The sequence below is a fragment of the Poecilia mexicana genome, unplaced genomic scaffold (genome assembly GCF_051168715.1).
Source record: "Poecilia mexicana isolate PSO_F unplaced genomic scaffold, ASM5116871v1 scaffold_23, whole genome shotgun sequence".
NCBI lineage: Eukaryota > Metazoa > Chordata > Actinopteri > Cyprinodontiformes > Poeciliidae > Poecilia > Poecilia mexicana.
Genome location: NW_028263392.1, coordinates 19563037 through 19581867, shown reverse-complemented (window position 1 = coordinate 19581867; position 18831 = coordinate 19563037). Strand labels below are relative to the sequence as shown.

Here is an 18831-nt window from a genome sequence, read left to right as displayed (position 1 = left end):
ATTGAGTACGCGTAATGTATAGTAAATAGATGTACTTTTCAGTAGGCTGCATAAAAAATACAAAAATATAATAATTTGGGGTTTAAGTAAGAAATAAATTAGAAATAAATGTAAAATAAATCTACAGTTGTGCTATGTTGATATACCCTCATGGAATTTTTTTTAAGTTTTTGGCCATTTTTTAAAGAATATGAATAAAACCACAAAAGCATTTCACTCATTGGTAGTGGTTGGATGAAACTTTATCATCAACTATGTATGTATAACATGTAAACAAATCAAGTGAGTATGGTTACCTTCAATTTGTGTCAACTTGTGTGCATTAGGTCAAAATCATCAGGGTGTGGAAACCTTTGATCAAGCTCATGATTTAAAATGAGTGAAAACAGTTGTTTGACAACAAATGGTTTCACCCAAGTACAAGCCAGTAGTGAAACATTTCTGTGTATTCATTCATATTCTCTGATGTTTAAACTTATGAGCACAACTATATGTGGTTCAACATTTTGAATTGAATTAGTAAAATACATCTAATTTGATCATAATGTTATTTATGATATTAACCAGTAACTTCCAGAGATCTAAAACTGTATCTGATCTCTCACTAGAGCTGCGCAACTTTTCATGTCTCCTTGCACCTCAATGAGTCTGGTGGAAAGACAAGAATCAAACTAGCAAAGGACATCTGTTGGTAAGAATGTGGTAAACCAGATGTTTTAATTTAAATGTTTTAGTTTTTTTTTTTTTTTTTTTTAAACAGCAATCATAGAAGCTCATCACTACTAAAGAATTTCAATGAGAACATCAAAGAGACCTGGAGGCCTGCAGACCTGCACTCTTCCAATCCTGCTGTTTCAACAGAAAAAAACAAACATAACCAAAAAAACAGAGTCAGATGCCCCTATTGCCGTGTGAATAAGTGCTTGGTGAAGACAGCACGAGAAAAGGATCAGACAATAAAAATCTCAAAAATGCTTGTAAAGTTACTTTTAAATGTAGATAATATTTGTAGATAATGTTTGGCTGATTTGTGGAGGATAGCAATCGGATCTTTAAGTTCATTACAATCAGAAGGTCTTAGCTCACTAGCAAGGTCAACAGAGAACCTGATATACATGCACTAAAAGTAGACAAAGAGAAAACAAGTAAAAATCTGAAAAATAAGTTTGAGATTAGATCCAAATTTGTTTGCCCAAAGCCACACCAAATGTCCACAAGGTTGGACTGAAATTTTTTTTTCAATTTCTCTCTTAAAAAAGAAAAGGCAAACCAACATTATTGCACATGAGCAAAAACAGTAATACTATTACAGCACTGTTCAAATCACTCCCTCCCTTGCCCCCCCCCAAAACATTCTGGTGATGGATGACACGTTTCATTACCAGAAACCATAAATTGGGAAAAACAAACTAAACAATGAGTAGAAACACTGATGTGGATCAGAGGACAGATGAGACAGCCAGCAGAAATGAACATTGTGCTATTACATACAGCAAATGCTGACATAAGTGCTTTTCTTTAAGCTTGAAGAAAAATTGTATTAAAAATAAAAGCAGGTAATTCTGGTTGAGGCATTGTTAAAAGTTAGCTTGTGCTATCCATTCAGGCGTGACCTTATAAAATCTAAATCAGTGGAAAAAAGGAGAAAACCTTCAGAGTTTAAAAAAATTAAGATGTTACCCTGCAGATCATGTAGTTTCAAAGTTTGCTGCACTGAGTGATGTGCAACGTCTGGGGGAGAAAATACGATTTCTCTGAACTTCGCTCTGTCTGTTGGCTTTTTCTAGTTTTCTTCTTTGTTTTAAAGACCCTCATTATTGGTGTTGAGTGGCAGTGTCCAGATCCAATAACGTGGCAATGTGATTCAGTAAAAACACTGGAGCTTCAGCGAGGCTGTTTGGGAGAGTCACTCTGGAGGAGGCTGACAGCCTGCAGCATGGTCACTGATAAGGTTCTGGATGAGCACTTCCTCACATCGGTCCATTGACAGACACTTCCTGGGTCTGTGGCGAGTCCTCTCTGGTAACACAAGATGTCACAGTCAGTTAAAGCACTCAAATGATCCAACTTCATTTGACTGCATGAACACTTACTTCTCATTAGTCTGTGTGTTTACAGATGAGTCCGCACCAGGCTGCTGTGAAGGGGGAAGAGGATCTGTCAGAGAGAGCTTCTCCAGGGACACTGTACACTCCTCACTGCAGAAAGAAAATCATTGTGGTGGTTGGATTTACTGCTATTTATAAGTCAACTGTGTTAGAAATACAAAAAAGTTATTAGTTATATAGAAATGTCAAAGATGCATACACATCTTTTGCAAGACCTGCTCTTGTTAAATCTAATCCTAATATTGTTTTTCTTTTTAGTGTTGAAAACTGTTGAGCTGAGGTTAGCACAACTGTGAATATGATCACTAGAGGAAATCCTTGCATCCCCATTAATGATTATTCTTTTAAGGAATGTAGATAGCTTGAGTTATTACAATCAAAATCCATTGATGTTATAAAACCTCACTTAGCCACACAAAACAGGTCACCTGCCAAACAATAGGTCTGTCGTCACATGACATTTACACTCAAATTCAAATATTCAAAAATGCTTTACTGACTCCAAAGCAGGCAGCATATACAAGCCTGGTAGGCCACCAGGCTTTACTTTGCCGTCCAGCCAGGATAAGCATTGCTTTTTTTTTTGTTTGTTTGTTTTATTAAAAATAATAATAAAAAAAATCAACAACAAAAAAAATATATAGTTCATTTATAGCATGGGCTAGTTCTAAATGTGATCAGCATTACATTGTATTTTTAGATCCACTAACTGATGAATTAATTTGGATTTAAAAGCACTGCAAATTGATATTTATCTTAGTATTATTTTTGATTGTTTTTAAGATTTTAGTGCTGTGGGTTTAGAAATTGTCAATAATGTCTTCCAGTTAAAGACGACAATTTGGACATAAAAAAATGGGTAACACTTTATTTGAAGGGGGGTGAATAAGACTGACATGACACTTTCATAAACATGATATAACACGTCATGAACATGAATAAGCCTTCATGAATATTTATGACTGTTGTCATAAAGCGTCATTCGGTAAATTATGACACTTTCAATACAAAGTTGACATTATTCAAAATGTCTTTGTTATGACAACTTGACATTAACCAGGAAATCGTTACTATTTAAACTTTACCTTTAATAACATAAAGTTACCTAATTTTTAAAGTGCAATCAGTAATATTTTTATAACAAATTTATATCAGTAATGATTTCTTGGTTAATGTCAAATTGTCATAACAAAGACATTTTGAATAATGTCAACTTTGTATTAAAAGTGTCATATTTTACCGAATGACGCTTTATGACAACAGTCATAAATATTCATGAAAGCTTATTCATTTTCACGACAGGTGTTTATGACGGTGTCATGTCAGTCTTATTCACCCCCCTTCAAATAAAGTGTTACCAAAAAATGTGATTTACATTTAGGATTAAGGTGTGAATTGAGTTTTGGTTAGGGTTAGGATTAAGTATGTGATGGATAGGGTTAGGAAAAGGGTAAAGGTAAGGTTTAGGCTGTAGAAATGAATGGAAGTCAATGGAAAGTCCCCACAAAGATAGCCGCACAAACGTGTGTTTGTGTGTGTAGTGAAATAGGTGCAAGGAAACAAATAGAACTGGACATTTTCTGACCCTTTTCACCCTTCAACTTGACTGCCGGGTCAAAATGACTCAAACAGTATCTATATAGGGGGGGATGCAAATGTATAAAATGAATCATTTTCAATTTATATGTAGATTGCACCTATTAAGACAAATAGAAAAAGTTTCATGCAGAAAAAATGCTTCCAACTATTTTAGAAAAAATGTTAAACTTTAAAACGGGTCAATTTGACCCGCAACATAACAGGAAGGTTAACATCTTTTAATAAAAAAAGCACCGTGAACCGCTTCGGTGCCCCGACCATGGTGCTTAGCAAGTTTTTTGGAGGGAAACCCTGCCAAAGGGAAATTAAACGTTGTATGGGTTCTTGTTAAAAGCTAAACAGCATTGTTGTTGTTGTTTACAGAGTAAATGCAAAGAAAAACTTTGAATTAAGGTTGTTTATAAATGTAGGCTGCCCGTCAGTCATTCCCGACAGTCATGAAAGATTATAAAAACAGACCAAAATGAATAGTCAGCTGGGCAATGCTTTCATCAAACATTGAAATAACCATATTTCAACACAGAAGATAATTTGATGAACAGCAAGTTAAAGAAAAGTAACTTGAGTCTTAAAAGTGTGCCACAAGGTAGGATGGCTTGACAATTGGGGGATTTGCTTAGGACACTGTCTGACATAATTGGATTAAGAAGAATCCAATTATGGATTCTTCTTAATCCACAATTAATCCACAATTACACCTTAGAGCTAGGTGTGAAGAGTTTCAGGTGAAAGGGGAAAACCTTTTGAGGTCGGCTGTCTGGTTGGTAGGGGCCATTTCTGAGGAGATTGCTTCAGGAGGAACATTAGCGTTTTTGTCCGCACTTTCACTTTCGAATACCCCGAGGGAACAGCTGTCTGATGCCACAACTGGAGTGGTTTGTGTGTCTCCTGGTGTAGAAGGACCTGAGGCACCAAAATCTGCAGACAGACACAATAACAGGAGTAATTCATTACAAAAACAAAAGAACCTGGACATTTTCTAACTCATACAGGGGGATAAAGAGGGGAAAAGTTATGACAATTCTAAGGGCTCCTGACCGACAGGGGGCCCTCCACAATTTATATATTTATTTTTTGTTCATAGAAATTGAAAAAAATTGGGGCCCTGTCAATTACAAAATTAATCATATTGTTTTTTGCAAAGATTTTTTTTAGCAGTGAAAATATGTTTCCATTCCAAGACCAAAACACACACATCTATATTTGTACTGAACCCGCATTAAATGATTCGCTCCTGCTTGGAGCGCTTGACAGTGACGGTGTTCAACAGCAGTCAGTAGAAGGCAAGAACGACCATGGCAGCTACTATGCTGCTAAGAAAAATGATAAAATCAGGTTTTCAAAAACTAAATAAATAGAGAGAGGGAAAGAAAGAGAGAAAAAGGTGAGAGTGCCAGTTTTTCTCCGAGAGGTGTGTAGACTGTGAGATTATAAATAGTTAGCTACAGACTACTGTTTGCCTCCTTTTCACTAGCATTTAATGAATAAAGAAATTACCAAGATATTCATATATTTAACTTGTCCCTGTACTTTTTAGCACACTTATCAGATGAGTCAGTCAGCAGCAGCTCTAGCCCATGTCCCTCCTGATCTGTCCTCTCGTAAGTGAATTTAAAGCTGCAGTATGTAACTTTTATTACAAATATTTTTTTCACAAATTTGTTAAAACTGTCATTATGTTGTGACAGTATGGTATGAGCGATAATCTGTTAAAAATTTCCTCTGCCTTCTCCCAGTGCGCTCTAGGAGTTTTAGTGCTGTCAATCACGATCTCATGTTGCTGTTCATCCTCTCTCCACCTTGCTCTGTGCTATGCTGCAACTAGTATAGCCTGTTATGAGTGCTCAGTCTAGTTAGCATAGCTATGATGGCAGATAAATGGCTTCCTGTAATGTTATAGTTTCTCCACTATTAGCACATTTAGCAGTGAGTGAACGAGGTTGATTGACAGCGCTAAGACCCTCCTCCTGGTTCTGATAGGTTGATTTGGTCAGAACGTTGCATTACTTTAGCTAGCAATAGTAGTTCAGGGAGGAGGTGGATATTAATTGTTTTTATGGATTATCTGTCTCATAGCAAACTGTCACAACATGGTAACAGCTTTAACAAATATGGAGAAAACATATTTTTTATTAAAGTTATATACTGCAGCTTGAATAAAATGCAACTACATAGCATTTTTTGAGAAGTCTGGACAAAAGACAACTTTGCATGTTGCTTTTGACTTGCTCGTGGGGAGAGATATTTCAGTAATCTGAAACTAAGAAAAAATTTAAGTAACCTACTTGCATACTGTATGCGGACTGTTGCATGTAAAATTTATGAGCAGTACATTTTGTACTAATTATCAGTATTGGACCAAAGAAAGCAAGGCAGTTGCAAGCCTTTAAAATTAACTAAGTAAATTAACTAAGCAGCTCCTTAAGGGCCCCTCAGGCCTTCAGGAGCCCATAAAAGACATTCGTTATATAAACCCATGTTCTGCCCTGCCAGTGACATGCTCAGTGCAGCAGAAACGCTAGCACAGGGGTGCCCAAACTTTTTGAGATCAAGATCCACTTTTTCTCTCACCAGCTGGCTGAGATCTACCACGACAAAAAGATATAAAAATTGCACTTGGAACTCATGCGAACACACATCAGTTATAGCAGAAATATTAAAGTGATAGAAAACCTAATCCAGTTTCTTCCTCAGTGAGATTCTGACACTGGGAAGATGTCAGTGGTTTTTCATAGTCAGAAGCTGGCTATAAACCTAAGGCCAGAGGGTATCAATTAGTTATTGATCAGTTATCAAAAAGTTATCACTGCCCTTGTCTGCCCTGCGTGCTCTGTTTTTGTCCTGTCTTTTTCTATATTTTTGGAGCCTTTCTTTGCACATCATCCAAATCTACAAATTATGGATCTGGTCAACCGATCTCTCAATGCAATTGATCAAATTTTCGACGAGAAGTCTGGGCACAGGAGAGCTCTCTTGTCCTGCGGGGACACACCCAGCGGGATTCACCCTGGATTTATTCATGATAACAGGATTTCTGCCATTTGGAGCTCGTGGATTCCTGGCTTATCGATAAATTTGTGACGGACTTGGCCGAACTAGCGGACACCCAGACTGTTGGTGTGGACAGAGACGAGGACTCTAAAACTCACTAACTGGATAGATTTGATCTTGGAGAAGTTGCTTGTTTTGGCTCAGTGGAACGACCAAACTAATTTGGATGATTGGGAACTGTGATGTATCGGAGAGACTTTAGGGAAGTTTGAAATTTATAATCTTCCCGACCAAAGAGATTCTGTTTATGAATTGGCTTTCCCCGTGTGGCCTTGGAAGGGCTGCATATCTCTAATCTCCTAGAAGATATGTAAACACAACGCTCTTCCTTCCTCACCCCCTCCTGTATCCATGGAGTTGCGAAGCTGAACGCTGTTAAGGACATTCCTAGATAAACAACACCTTTATCGGACTCTGCCAGGACGCTCAGTAATGCTCCTTTGTGGCCCTTTGACGTCACTGCCTTCACTCATGTCTTTGTTTTGCCCCTTTGGTTTGTCTGAATGTTGCCACCTGCCCTACTGTGTCCATTCCTCTTTTTTGTTTTAGAAATGGTGGAGTACTCCCTATTTCACCCAGAAAAAGGATTATTTAAGTTTATTAGTAATATCAGAAATTGTGGAGTACACACTATTTAGATCAATATTATACAGCCCAGAAATGGAATCAGAATTAGAATTAGTTGCATTAAAAGTCCATTAAAAGTGCCAACTTTGTAAATTATGACAATTTAATGCAAAGTTGGCATTTTTAATGGACTTTCAATGCAACTTTGCATTAAAAGTGTCATTATTTACTGAATGACACTTCGTGACAACTGTCATAAACATTCATAAAGACTTCTATGACTATGACTATGTTCATGACAGTGTCATGTAGGGCTGAAACGATTCCTCGAATGATTCGAGTACCTCGATTACTAAAATTCCTCGAGGAAAATTTACCTGCCTCGAAGCTTCGTTAATTAGGCCCGAGCAGCTAAGCGCTGCGAAGGCCTATTGTTTTTCTAATGTTTGTTATTATTAGGCCCGAGCAGCTAAGCGCTGCGAGAGCCTATTGAAACTGTACTGTTTATTATTAGCGCTGCGAGAGCCTATTGAAACTGTACTGTTTATTATTATTAGGCCCGAGCAGCTAAGCGCTGCGAAGGCCTATTGTTTTTCAAATGTTGATTATTCCGGCTTCCGTCAAATGAATTGGCTTTTTGGGGGCTTTAACATATGTGAAAACTCACCAAACTTGGCAGTCGCATCAAGTCTGCGAAAAATTTACGTCTGATAAGGTCGACGCAAAAATCGCAAAAAAAATGGCTCAACGGCGCCCCCTAGAATTTTTCAAAAGACCCTTTCCTATTAACTTAGTTTATCGTAGAGACTTGAAATTTGGGACACTGGTAGAGCTCCCCAAGATGCTCAGAATTTACAATTAATGTCATAGTGCAAGTATGACAGGAAGTCGGCCATTTTGGATTGAAGTTGTGAATTTGAGCCCATTTTGGTCGTTTACAGGGTTCGCATTTGATCGAACTTGTCCTAGGGATTTTGATGGATCGGCTTCAAACTTGGTCTGTTGGTTCATAAGGCATGCCCGATCCAAAGTTATCAAATGTTTGCGTTTTCGACCTTCCTGAAGGGGGGTTACCTGGGGTCAAAGTTCACCGACTCACCAAGAAATATAAAACTTTTATATCTCCTACACAAAAAGTCAGAGAGGCACCAAACTTTCTGTGTTTGATCATCATTGGGTGCTCTACAAGATGGTATAGTGAAATTTTGAGATTTCTTAAGCCACGCCCCCTTAGAACAGGAAGTGTCATGTTTTACTGTGATTGGTGGCTATCTGACCCCTTTGACCTAATCAACATGAAACTGTGTCCAGAGACAGAAGACATGTGGGTGTGTATTGGATTCCAACCCCATCTGGCTAGGATGTAGCAGGTGGGTGTGGCAGCGTGGCGAAGTGACCCGTCAGAAAGTGCCCATACTTTTGGCTCTGAATTCCACAATTCTGGGTCCAGCTGCACCAAACTCACTTGGATGGATCTTTGTCCAACCCCGGACATGAATCCAGTGCAATATTTGGTGGGCGTGGCCTAATGTCTCAACAGCGCCCTCTAGCATGTTTTAAATGATCAGCCCCAAGCCATGCTTTATCTCAGAATTATGAAACTTGGTACACATGTGTATCTCATCAGGATGTACAAAAAAGTCTCTTGGAGCCCTGGTCCAAACCCAACAGGAAGTCGGCCATTTTGGATCAAAGCCGCAATTTCCTCTATTTCATAGACGTCACATCTGATTGAACTAGTCCCACACCTTTTGAGATATAGACCTCAAACTCACTCAGCAGAGACTTGAGACATCAAAGGTGAAAAGTTATCAAAGAAATTCTCGTAGATCAAAGCATGTGGGCGTGGCTATGTGTCAAACTTTGGCTTTGTGAAATGACACTTTTCACCAAAACATGATCAGCCCCTAGCCATACTTTATCTCAGAATTATGAAACTTGGTACACATGTGTATCTTTTCAGGATGTACAAAAAAGTCTCTTGGAACCATGGTCCAAACCCAACAGGAAGTCGGCCATTTTGGATCAAAGCGGTAATTTGCCCTATTTCATAGATGTCACATCTGATTTTTCTCCTCCCACACCTTTTGAGATACAGACTTCAAACTCACTGAGCATAAAGGTGAAACATTAAAGGTGGATATTTATCAAAAGAATTCTTGTACATCAAAGCATGTGGGCGTGGCTAAGGGTCAAACTTTGGCTTTGTGAAATGACACTTCTCACCCAAATCTTGATCAGCCCCAAGCCATGCTTTAACCTAGAATTATGAAACTTGGTACACATGTGTATCCTGTCAGGATGTACAAAAAAGTCTCTTGCAGCCATTGTCCAAACCCAACAGGAAGTCGGCCATTTTGGATCAAAGCGGTAATTTCCCCTATTTCATAGATGTCACATCTGATTTTTCTCCTCCCACACCTTTTCAGATACAGACTTCAAACTCACTGAGCATAGAGGTGAAACATAAAAGGTGGAAATTTATCAACATAATTGTCGTACATCAAAGCATGTGGGCGTGGCTAAGCGTCAAACTTTGTCTTTGTGAACTGAAAATAGTCACCAAAAACATGATCACCCCCAAGCCATGGTTAAACCTAGAATTATGAAACTTGGTACACATGTGTATCTCATCAGGATGTACAAAAAAGTCTCTTGGTACCATGCTCCAAACCCTACAGGAAGTCAGCCATTTTGGATCAAAGCAATACAAGGCAACACCACGTAAACACCTACTCAGAAACAGCTAAATCCGCTGCTGCTCCCAGCCAGGTGAGTAGTTTGGAGATGTATCTGTCTGTTTTTTACTACATTTAAGGTTGCATACATACAGTCATGGAAGACATTTAAAACACAAAGTCTGTTTATTTTTATTGCTCAAACATAACATGCCCATTTTCTGAAGACAGTTGCACATTAGTTATAAATAACTCAATATTGTACAGCATTTTACCGTCATTTGTTTATCTTTGCGTGAATCTACATGCTTGTTTCTCATTTTGCTGTTGCATCCGAGTTTCCCACGTGAGATAATAAAACATGTTATATGACACCCTATTGTAAAATGTCTAGATATGAGTTCTCTAGTCAAATTGGTATGAATTATTAAATGTAGAATGAGCAATAAACCTGAAGAAAACGATAGTGTTGTTTTACCAATGGCTGTAAGTCTGCATATGTCTAAAACATACAAGTAATTACATTTTGTACACAACTATTCCAGTTATTTATCATTGTGTAAGTCTGGATGGTAAAAAATAGTGTTTGAACATTAAATATATATATCTATTGTTATATGTCTGTTTTAAATCATTCCTTATGTGTATGTAACTTCCACATTAGTAACTCTGTGTTATTTATCTACATTTATGTGCTATAAGCTATAACATCTGATTAATTTTCCCAGGGAACAGAAGAAGAGCAACATAGCTGACATGATGGTGAATGAAAAGGAGAAGCATCAGAACAAAATCTGGATCTCCTTCAAGAGGAAGGAGCTACCAGCAGAGATGGCAGAGCTCCAGGGAGAGTTGAGAGAAACAAACAAAAAATAAAAGTTGTTGTGTCTCAGTGAACAAAGTCTCTTTATTTATGCTCACTCCACACATTTCTGTAGTTTATGTGGCATCAAGGTCCTAATACCATCCTCCCAAAATGTGAAGAGCTATAGACAAAGTGAAAATTACATTACATTATATGATATTGACACTTAACGTTGTAGAGAAAGTAGCCATTTTTTCTGCTGGATGTCTTGCTATACCGGTGACTCTGGAGAACCTCTACAGAGCCCAAAAGCATTACATTGTAATTTGACTCCACTGCACAACCAGGTTAATCAAACAGCTGTGTCTCCATGCGATATCAGCCATTCTGCACCAGATTGTTGTGCATTTTCTGGGAGCAATGTCAAACATACAGAGTGACTATCTTAAGGGTGGGTTCGGCAGCTCCGTGAGAGCAAGGCGGTGGCTGGGTGGAGGCGGTGGCTGGGTGGAGGTGGTGCTGAGGGGAGGCAGTGGCTGGGGGGAGGTGGTGCTGAGGGGAGGCGGTGGCTGTGGGGTGGGTGGTGCTGAGGGGAGGCAGTGGCTGGGGGCAGGTGGTGCTGAGGGGAGGCGGTGGCTGGGGGCAGGTGGTGCTGAGGGGAGGCGGTGGCGGGGGGAGGTGGTGCTGAGGGGAGGCGGTGGCGGGGGGAGGTGGTGCTGAGGGGAGGCGGTGCTGGAACATCCGCGGTGGCTAGGCCTGAGCGGCGCTTGGCTGCGAGGGCCGCTTGAGGCTCCGCGGAGCTTTAATTTATGTTTTATTAGTTAGCGCACCGTGTTCCGGCCGGGACTTCATTTGCGTTGCGCGGAGCTCTCACTTCCGCCTCTGAGTTGTTGACAAAAGCTAAGTCTCAGCGGCATAAAGTCCAATCTTCAAGATTGGCCCGTGGGGATTTTATTGATTGATGGTAATGCCCGACTTTTTATCGTTTTTGGGGAACCAATAAGCATCCTTAAAATGACTGGGGGAATGCCTGGAGTACGGCAGCATTTCTCCTCCGGGGCTGCTGGTTGAAAGCGAACGGCGGGAAGAGCGCTGAGGTGAGCGGATAGACTTAACAGGGCGGGCGGCTGGAGTAGCTGATGCTTACCGTGTAAATGTAGCTTTACCGACGAACCGCACAATAAATTTCATATCCCGGTCTGAAGAAACGGGTGGCGGAGCGCATCCTACATGGCTGGTAGATGAGTTTCTGAGTGTGACCAGTGAAGGTGTCGTAAATATCCCGTATTGCTTCCCCCCGTGTTCGTCCCCCGGTCTAACGGTTCGTCAGTCCGCTGGTCTATTTCCTCCCCTCCACCCCATCTTACGTTCGTTCATTCGCCCTCTCCTCCCACTCCAGGCGGCATTTCCCGTATTTTCAAACCCAAAGCGTGACAGGTTAGGTGGCAAGGTGAGTTTAATTAATCTATTAAACTCACTGAAGATGAATACATAAACTAAAAGCTGGATTGTAGACATTTTTATAAGCATATTTGTGAGCCTGCCTCTTTGTTATTAAATTCAATATAATTTCAGATTTTTCTATAACTTTTCTTCTGGTTAACTTAGAAAGTGAGCTATTATTGTTACAGGTTAGTTTTCTAAACTACAAAAAAGCAACTGTTAGGGATGCTCAAATATGAAAAATTGGACTGATATTGATATCTGATAGTAACACCGGTATTATGCCAGATTTACCAATATTTCATTTTATAATTTTTTTTTATCCGATTACTCGATTAATCGTAAGAATAATTGATAGATTACTCGATTACTAAAATATTCGTTTACAACAGCCCTAGTGTCATGTCAGTCTTATGCATACCCCTTCAAATAAAGTGTTACCAAATATATTTTAAAAATATATATATTATTTCTGTTTTCTGGTGACTGTGGTTTAAGGAAACCCAAACCATCTGTCAGAAAATATGAATATTGGTGACAGTATGAAAACAAATAAAAGGGAAATTTGAAGATGGAAACAACAAGTGAAGGTCCAGATGCTCACCCTCCTGCTCATGGTTCTGTTTGGCTTGTTTCTCAATATCACCGCTGTCTACAGGAGAGCTGCATCTTGGACCAGTCTCAGTACTGGTGAAATCAAAAACAAAGAATCATACATTACAATGAATTGTGTCAATATAAAGAGTAATTACTGACTTCTTCATTGTAGATATAAAGTTTGGTCTGGGTCTTGCTAAAAACCTCCTGGCTTTATATTAAATTAGTAAGAGAAATAAAACATGTTCTACTTTATGTCGATGATCAATTTCTCACCTGGTGAAAGGCTGGAACTCAATAAAGTTGGCCCAGCCTGTTACTTGTGTTTGTGCTTCACCCCTGCCTGAACTCTCCCACCCTGTTGGCACTTGGGATAGACCAGTCCCTCCAGAATCCCTGAAATTTGCCGTCCAGCCTGGACCTGTGGAAGAAACAGAAAAAGAACAATTTGAATTGATAGGAAACTTCTAACTGTGTTCTGGAGAGAGTTGGTGTATTCTGTTATACCTGTATCTGATGTGCTTTGCTTTGTATCTTCTTCCTCATCTGATTGCAACTCACAGCCCTGCTCCTGTCCTCCATTTTCTATGCTGCCCCTGGAGCCTCCTTCTGAAGTCTGAGACACCCCAAACCTGAAACATGGAGTAAATGAAGGTCATCAACCATCTGTGGGCAACATAAAACCTGGAGTGTGAAAATGACTAGCTCCACCTTGTTCGGGATTTAGCTTGTGTTGCATAGTTGATTTCCTTATCCTCCCAGATGTCCTCTTCCTCCTCTTCAGCATCATCAAACTGACGTATCCTCTCATTACAGCAGGCTTCGAAAGCAGCTGCATTGGCCTGAGGGAAAAAAGCAACAGTACAACAGTATGATCAGACCTCATATTTGTTGGATAATCAACTATAAATAGATTTATTTTATCACAAAAACTTTAAAATTCACTGTTCTCAACCTTTTTGTTTTCAGCTAAGTTTGAAATTTCCTTTTTAATTTGCAGTTAAAAGTACTTCAAATACAGATATTCTACAGATCAGTTTTTTGTCTGATTCTCGTTCACTTCGCAGCCTGGGGTGACTTCTTCCCTGATATTGTTCTGATTGATCTTTCTTTCCAGCTTCTTCCTGTGCACCTTCTTTCTGTCTCTAATTTTGACTTTAAGTTGCTTAAGGGAATTATTCTAGTGTATATTCTAAACAATTCCTTGTGTCCATCTCGGAAGACTCTTTTTTTCCTTCAGGTCACTGGTGATACAGGATTTGTTATTGGGGAAACATCTCAACGTCCTGGTGGGGGCGGTGTTATACACACAGAAATGTATAAAGTCAGTCACACATTCATGGTGTGGTTGTCATCACCATATGCATGGCACAGATTATTGCACATTATAACTTCAAAACAGTCATAGAATCGTACAGTTTGGCCTAAATTCCTGGTGATGTTGGGGTGACGTTAAAGATTCAGTGGCAGTTATCTCAAACTCTTGACGGTAGTTGTTAGTGAGTTTGGCACAAACTAGTTATTAGGTTTAGGAAACAATTACTTTTTCACATAGGGCCAGGTCAGGTTGGACAGCTTTCTTCTCTTAATGAAATCATTCTTTGAAAACTGTTTTTACTCAAGTTATCTTAAACTTTTGTTGGATAATCTGAAATATACAAGTGTGACAAACAACATTGTGAATAAAAAAAAAACTTACACCATTATCATCAGCATCTAGAGAGAAATTTATTTCAGTAATTCTGTCAAAGGCAGAGCTGTAAGAAGGAAAGAGAATTTTTACATCAGTATCAAGTAGCAAATAATAACAGGAGCAGCATTGCTAAAACAACTGACCACAATGCTACGGACTGAAATGACTCAGAATCTGACATCGGTTCTGATGATTCACAGAAGTCCACAAGGGCAGTCAGTAGATCTGAGATCTCCTGTGATAAAGTTTGAATGTGCCTTACTTGATATTTTCATCATGCTCACTGAACTCCTCATCGTGGAACCCAAACTGGTCCGCAAAGTTGGCAGTCATCTGTTGGATCTGATAGTCCGAGAAGGTCTGCAGAGAATAGCGAATATGTGATTTCACCAAATAGTGTTTTATTATTGCGATGTTTTACAAGATTTTCCTACCTGTTGCAAAGACATATCATTGGGGAAGTCGTCATCTTCACTGGATGAGTGGATATTGTGGGTGCTTACCTGCAGAACAGAGCACAAGCTCAGTGGCCTCATCTTAAGCCAAAAAACGGTCGCTATGGATTCTTGAGTTTAATTCCTAGACTTTTTTCCCTGAACCGTTTTATGTGCCTTGGTCGTTTCTTGTGTGGCTTTACATTCCCTGCCACTGAGTGGCTTCTCTTCTAGTGGTGTTGCTGCAACATGGGGTGGCTCTCTGCTCTCCGCAAAAAACTGAGCCAAAAATGCCACTAAAAACTGTAAAATCATACAGTTTAGTGTGCATTTAGGAGCACACTATCTGATTGTGGTTATGACTTAAAAGCCATAGACTGCCATGCCAAACACTGGCAATTTGTATAGAGGTTAAGCTCTAAAACTGAATTAAAATTGCTTTACAGAGCAAGTTTGTAACAATCATACATCTTTAACAATAAGAGTCTGTAGATGGGTCTCATAGAAGCCTGTCTGCTCCATTCAACTTTAGAACTGGTCAATGATCACCAATGCCAGGGAACTGTCATTGCTCCAATTTGTATTTTACAACATATTATATTAACCTTTATTTAATTATTCTTTGAGATCAAGGAAGCATTTTTGAATTCGAATAAACATTGAAAAATTATTTAACTTCACGAGTCAATTGAAAAAAAAAACTGCTTTGAAGACAATGTTAAACATTCCGTCTCCATAAGCAGGGATTGGCATAAGCAGAAGTCTGTGCTTCCTCTAATTAAATACTTTCAATGAGGTTGACCAGAAAGAGGGGGGCTGAAACAAATTGCTCATGTTATTTAACCAGTAATAAATACTAAACAGAAAAAACTGCTCCAGAAAACTATAATGGGTCCTGGAAAAGGTTACTGCAGTGGAAAAAAACCTAGCATAGCTTAAGCAAATCTAAGTGAAGCAATGAAAATACTCTGCACTAATCAAATACAGAACATTTAACATTATGTTAGGAAATCTATCCACTTAAACTGAATGGTAAACTTCTTGCAGGGCAAATACCTTCAGCTGGGTCTGTGTGAACGCAAGCTGCCAAGTGGATTCTCTGGCAAAACCCATCCATATTCTTTGTAATTAATAATTAGTCACACAGGTGGGATATATTTTTATTCATCTTGTGGGTTATTAAGTACTTTTTCTTTCAATAGTGATTCCAGTAGTTGAAAAGCTTGTTACTGCTCATCTGGACTCTCTGTTGGACTGCATGGTCTATCGCTGCTGTTATCACAACTAAAGTCAACCAGAAAGGGCTTAAAGAACAGAAGAGAGGGAGTAATGAGGGCCTATTCAAAGTATTTTATTGAAATGGGAAAAAAGTGTGTTCATTTGAAAGATGACTCACCAGCTCTACTGTATTCTTTCTGTTGGTTTCTCTGAGGGTTTCATCAACGAAGCTCTCCCAGCGACCCCTGCAGTCTTCTGGCAGCTCTGAGGTAAAAATCAACCCATATACAGATGTTTATTTTTGATAAACGTTTCATCTAGAATGACAACTCATTGGATGGTAGAAGCTTCACCTTTGATAAGGTCTGTGATTTGGGCCTGTACTGGTCCCTTTTCCAGGTTTTGGACCACCATGTTGGCTATCCTGGTCAGATGACCCATGTTGCCTCTTCTTGTGCCACCCTCAGCCCTAACAGTGACATAAACATAAGGAATGTAATACAACTCTACATATTTATCCCAAGTTAAATATCTTAAGGATAAATAAAAGTTTCTCACTGTATTTGATCATTCTCCTCCCAGGCATTCAGGATCCTCTGAACAAGCTGACACTTCTGGAAAAGCTGAGGGTCAAACACAAACACAAAAATTATCCTGTGGGGACAGAAGCAGGACTGGATATTGTTATGAACTTCACAATTTGATTTGATTGAGATTAGATATTGATTTAAATATTGACTTAAATAAATTTTATTTAAATGGAACAGTGCCTATTAATGAAAGTATGATATTGTCATAAATACACCAGATTTAGCTAGGTGTTAATGTCTATAACACCTAGGCAATAAAGCAAATAGCACAACATATGAAAATAGAAATAATACAATTTTCAAATAAAAATAAGGAATACAGTAAAATTTATATATATATATATATATATATATATATATATATATATATATATATAGAGAGAGAGAGAGAGAGAGAGAGAGAGAGTGAGAGAGAGAGAGAGAGACTTTGGAAAGCCTATTTTAAGACGACCATTTCCTGCCCATAAGAATAGCCATGGTGTATACATTACTTAAACAGTGTACATTAACATTTTTGAGCAGTAAATATCTAAAAACAAAAGAGTAGTAAAATAATACTTATGCTAAATTTGAAATATAAAAGTTAGAATGTAGAAGTACCTAATTCACCGTTAACCATATTTGAGCAATACTGACATTCTGGCCCACACTCTTCACCTGTAGGTAGTGGTAATGGACACCAAATAGCCGTTTTACCCACCGTCAAACTCAAAAAGAAGATGACAACTTTGCAAACTGTTTTAGAAATGACACTGAGCATATCAGCAGCAGGCAGTTGTAATGACAGTCACTTCTGTGCCACACTGGCAGGTCTACTATGGATGACTAGCAGCAAAGACATGGCGCTAGGTGCTAAGTTAACTCATCACTTTCTGCTAGAATTTATTCCACTGTCAGGAAGTGTGGGAAACGTAGCAAGTGGTGCGCTCAACTATGAAATGTCAAACATCCCAGGACAGTCTGTATGGCTCACTAAAGTGTTGCTCACCATCCCGCAAACCCACAGGGCAGGGGATCTAATAGATTCACAGGGTTTCCCAAATCAGTGTTGAATTGGAGCAAAATTAATAGCATTGCATTGATGAATCAATATTTTTATCCATCCCTAGACAGAACTAACAAATCTTGGATTTTAGCCCATTTTATGTCACTTACATGTGTCACAAGGGGATTATGGACAGAGTTTTCTGGGTCACTTGTGTCCTTCTGCTCTACCTCCCCCTCAGCGCTGGATGCCGATGGATCCCCGTCATGGTTCTGTAGGCCCAGGCCAGGCCGCTCCTCTGATGAAGGATGGTTCAGAATGGCTGCCACACACAGCTCCACTTGAAGGTGCAAAAAGTTATTCCAGGTATATTTGAAGAACAGATCCTATCCAAGAAGCAAAAACCATCCAAGTTAATCTGCTACATGATCAAAAAGTGCAGACAGCTAAGCATTAACTACTGGAAATGACCAGTGCTAAGGCATTTCATTTATCATGAAAAGTTGCAGTGTAAAGTGTGGCCTACCAGTAGTAGGTCCATAGTGGCAAGATTGCAGAGCTCTTGACAGATGCTGGGTGCACTGGTCTGCAGCAGGGCAGCCACCAGCCGGGCCACATGAAGGCGGGCATTCCCCAGGGGCTGCTCCAGAATGCCAACAGTCATCAATATTGCACTTTTCTGTGGAGACAAAAATCAAAACTGGTTTAAACTTATAAAGGATACTTATTTGTTTCAATCTAGACTAAAATTGTGCAACAGTCTTAGTGCAGCTGATAGGCCGTAGACTAAAGAAAGATTGAAATAGTTGTCTGCGATTCCTTTAGTTAAATGTTGCTACCAAGTTTGGCAGACCAACGTATTTAAGGCATAACCTGTAAAAACATTGATATTCAGCTTGACTGGCTGGAGCTTAATGTGCTTGTGTCTACAAATACATCTAAAAACCTTAGATTGTCCTGAAAAAGTTCAATATTTTTGTCGCCCATTTTAGAATGTGAAACTCGTATAGATTCATTCACGGAGTGCAAAAATTTCAAGCATCTATTTAATGTATTTTTTATT

General features: G+C 39.1%; 1 protein-coding gene and 1 long non-coding RNA gene across 5 annotated transcripts in view; one reads left to right on the top strand and one right to left on the bottom strand.

The window, feature by feature from the left end:
- Positions 1 to 688: 688 nt before the first annotated feature.
- ppp6r2a (protein phosphatase 6, regulatory subunit 2a) overlaps positions 689 to 18831 on the bottom strand; it is a 49382-nt gene continuing 31239 nt past the window's right edge. For 3 of the 4 annotated variants that reach the window (XM_088003521.1, XM_088003520.1, XM_088003522.1), the window contains 15 exons: positions 18295 to 18447; positions 17939 to 18154; positions 16752 to 16816; positions 16547 to 16662; positions 16372 to 16457; positions 14976 to 15044; positions 14804 to 14901; positions 14548 to 14605; positions 13560 to 13690; positions 13356 to 13480; positions 13125 to 13269; positions 12856 to 12938; positions 4448 to 4625; positions 2094 to 2198; positions 689 to 2019 (listed from right to left, as the gene is read on the bottom strand). In XM_088003521.1, the coding sequence (XP_087859647.1) occupies positions 1971 to 2019; positions 2094 to 2198; positions 4448 to 4625; positions 12856 to 12938; positions 13125 to 13269; positions 13356 to 13480; positions 13560 to 13690; positions 14548 to 14605; positions 14804 to 14901; positions 14976 to 15044; positions 16372 to 16457; positions 16547 to 16662; positions 16752 to 16816; positions 17939 to 18154; positions 18295 to 18447 (1677 nt within the window). In that variant the 3' untranslated portion in view covers positions 689 to 1970. The remainder of the gene's footprint in view (positions 2020 to 2093; positions 2199 to 4447; positions 4626 to 12855; positions 12939 to 13124; positions 13270 to 13355; positions 13481 to 13559; positions 13691 to 14547; positions 14606 to 14803; positions 14902 to 14975; positions 15045 to 16371; positions 16458 to 16546; positions 16663 to 16751; positions 16817 to 17938; positions 18155 to 18294; positions 18448 to 18831) is intronic. The other variant, XR_015762230.1, reaches the window with a different exon arrangement.
- On the top strand, positions 9885 to 10881 carry LOC148152583 (uncharacterized). The gene is made up of 2 exons (XR_015762232.1): positions 9885 to 10097; positions 10732 to 10881. It is a non-coding gene; the product is annotated as an uncharacterized LOC148152583 (long non-coding RNA).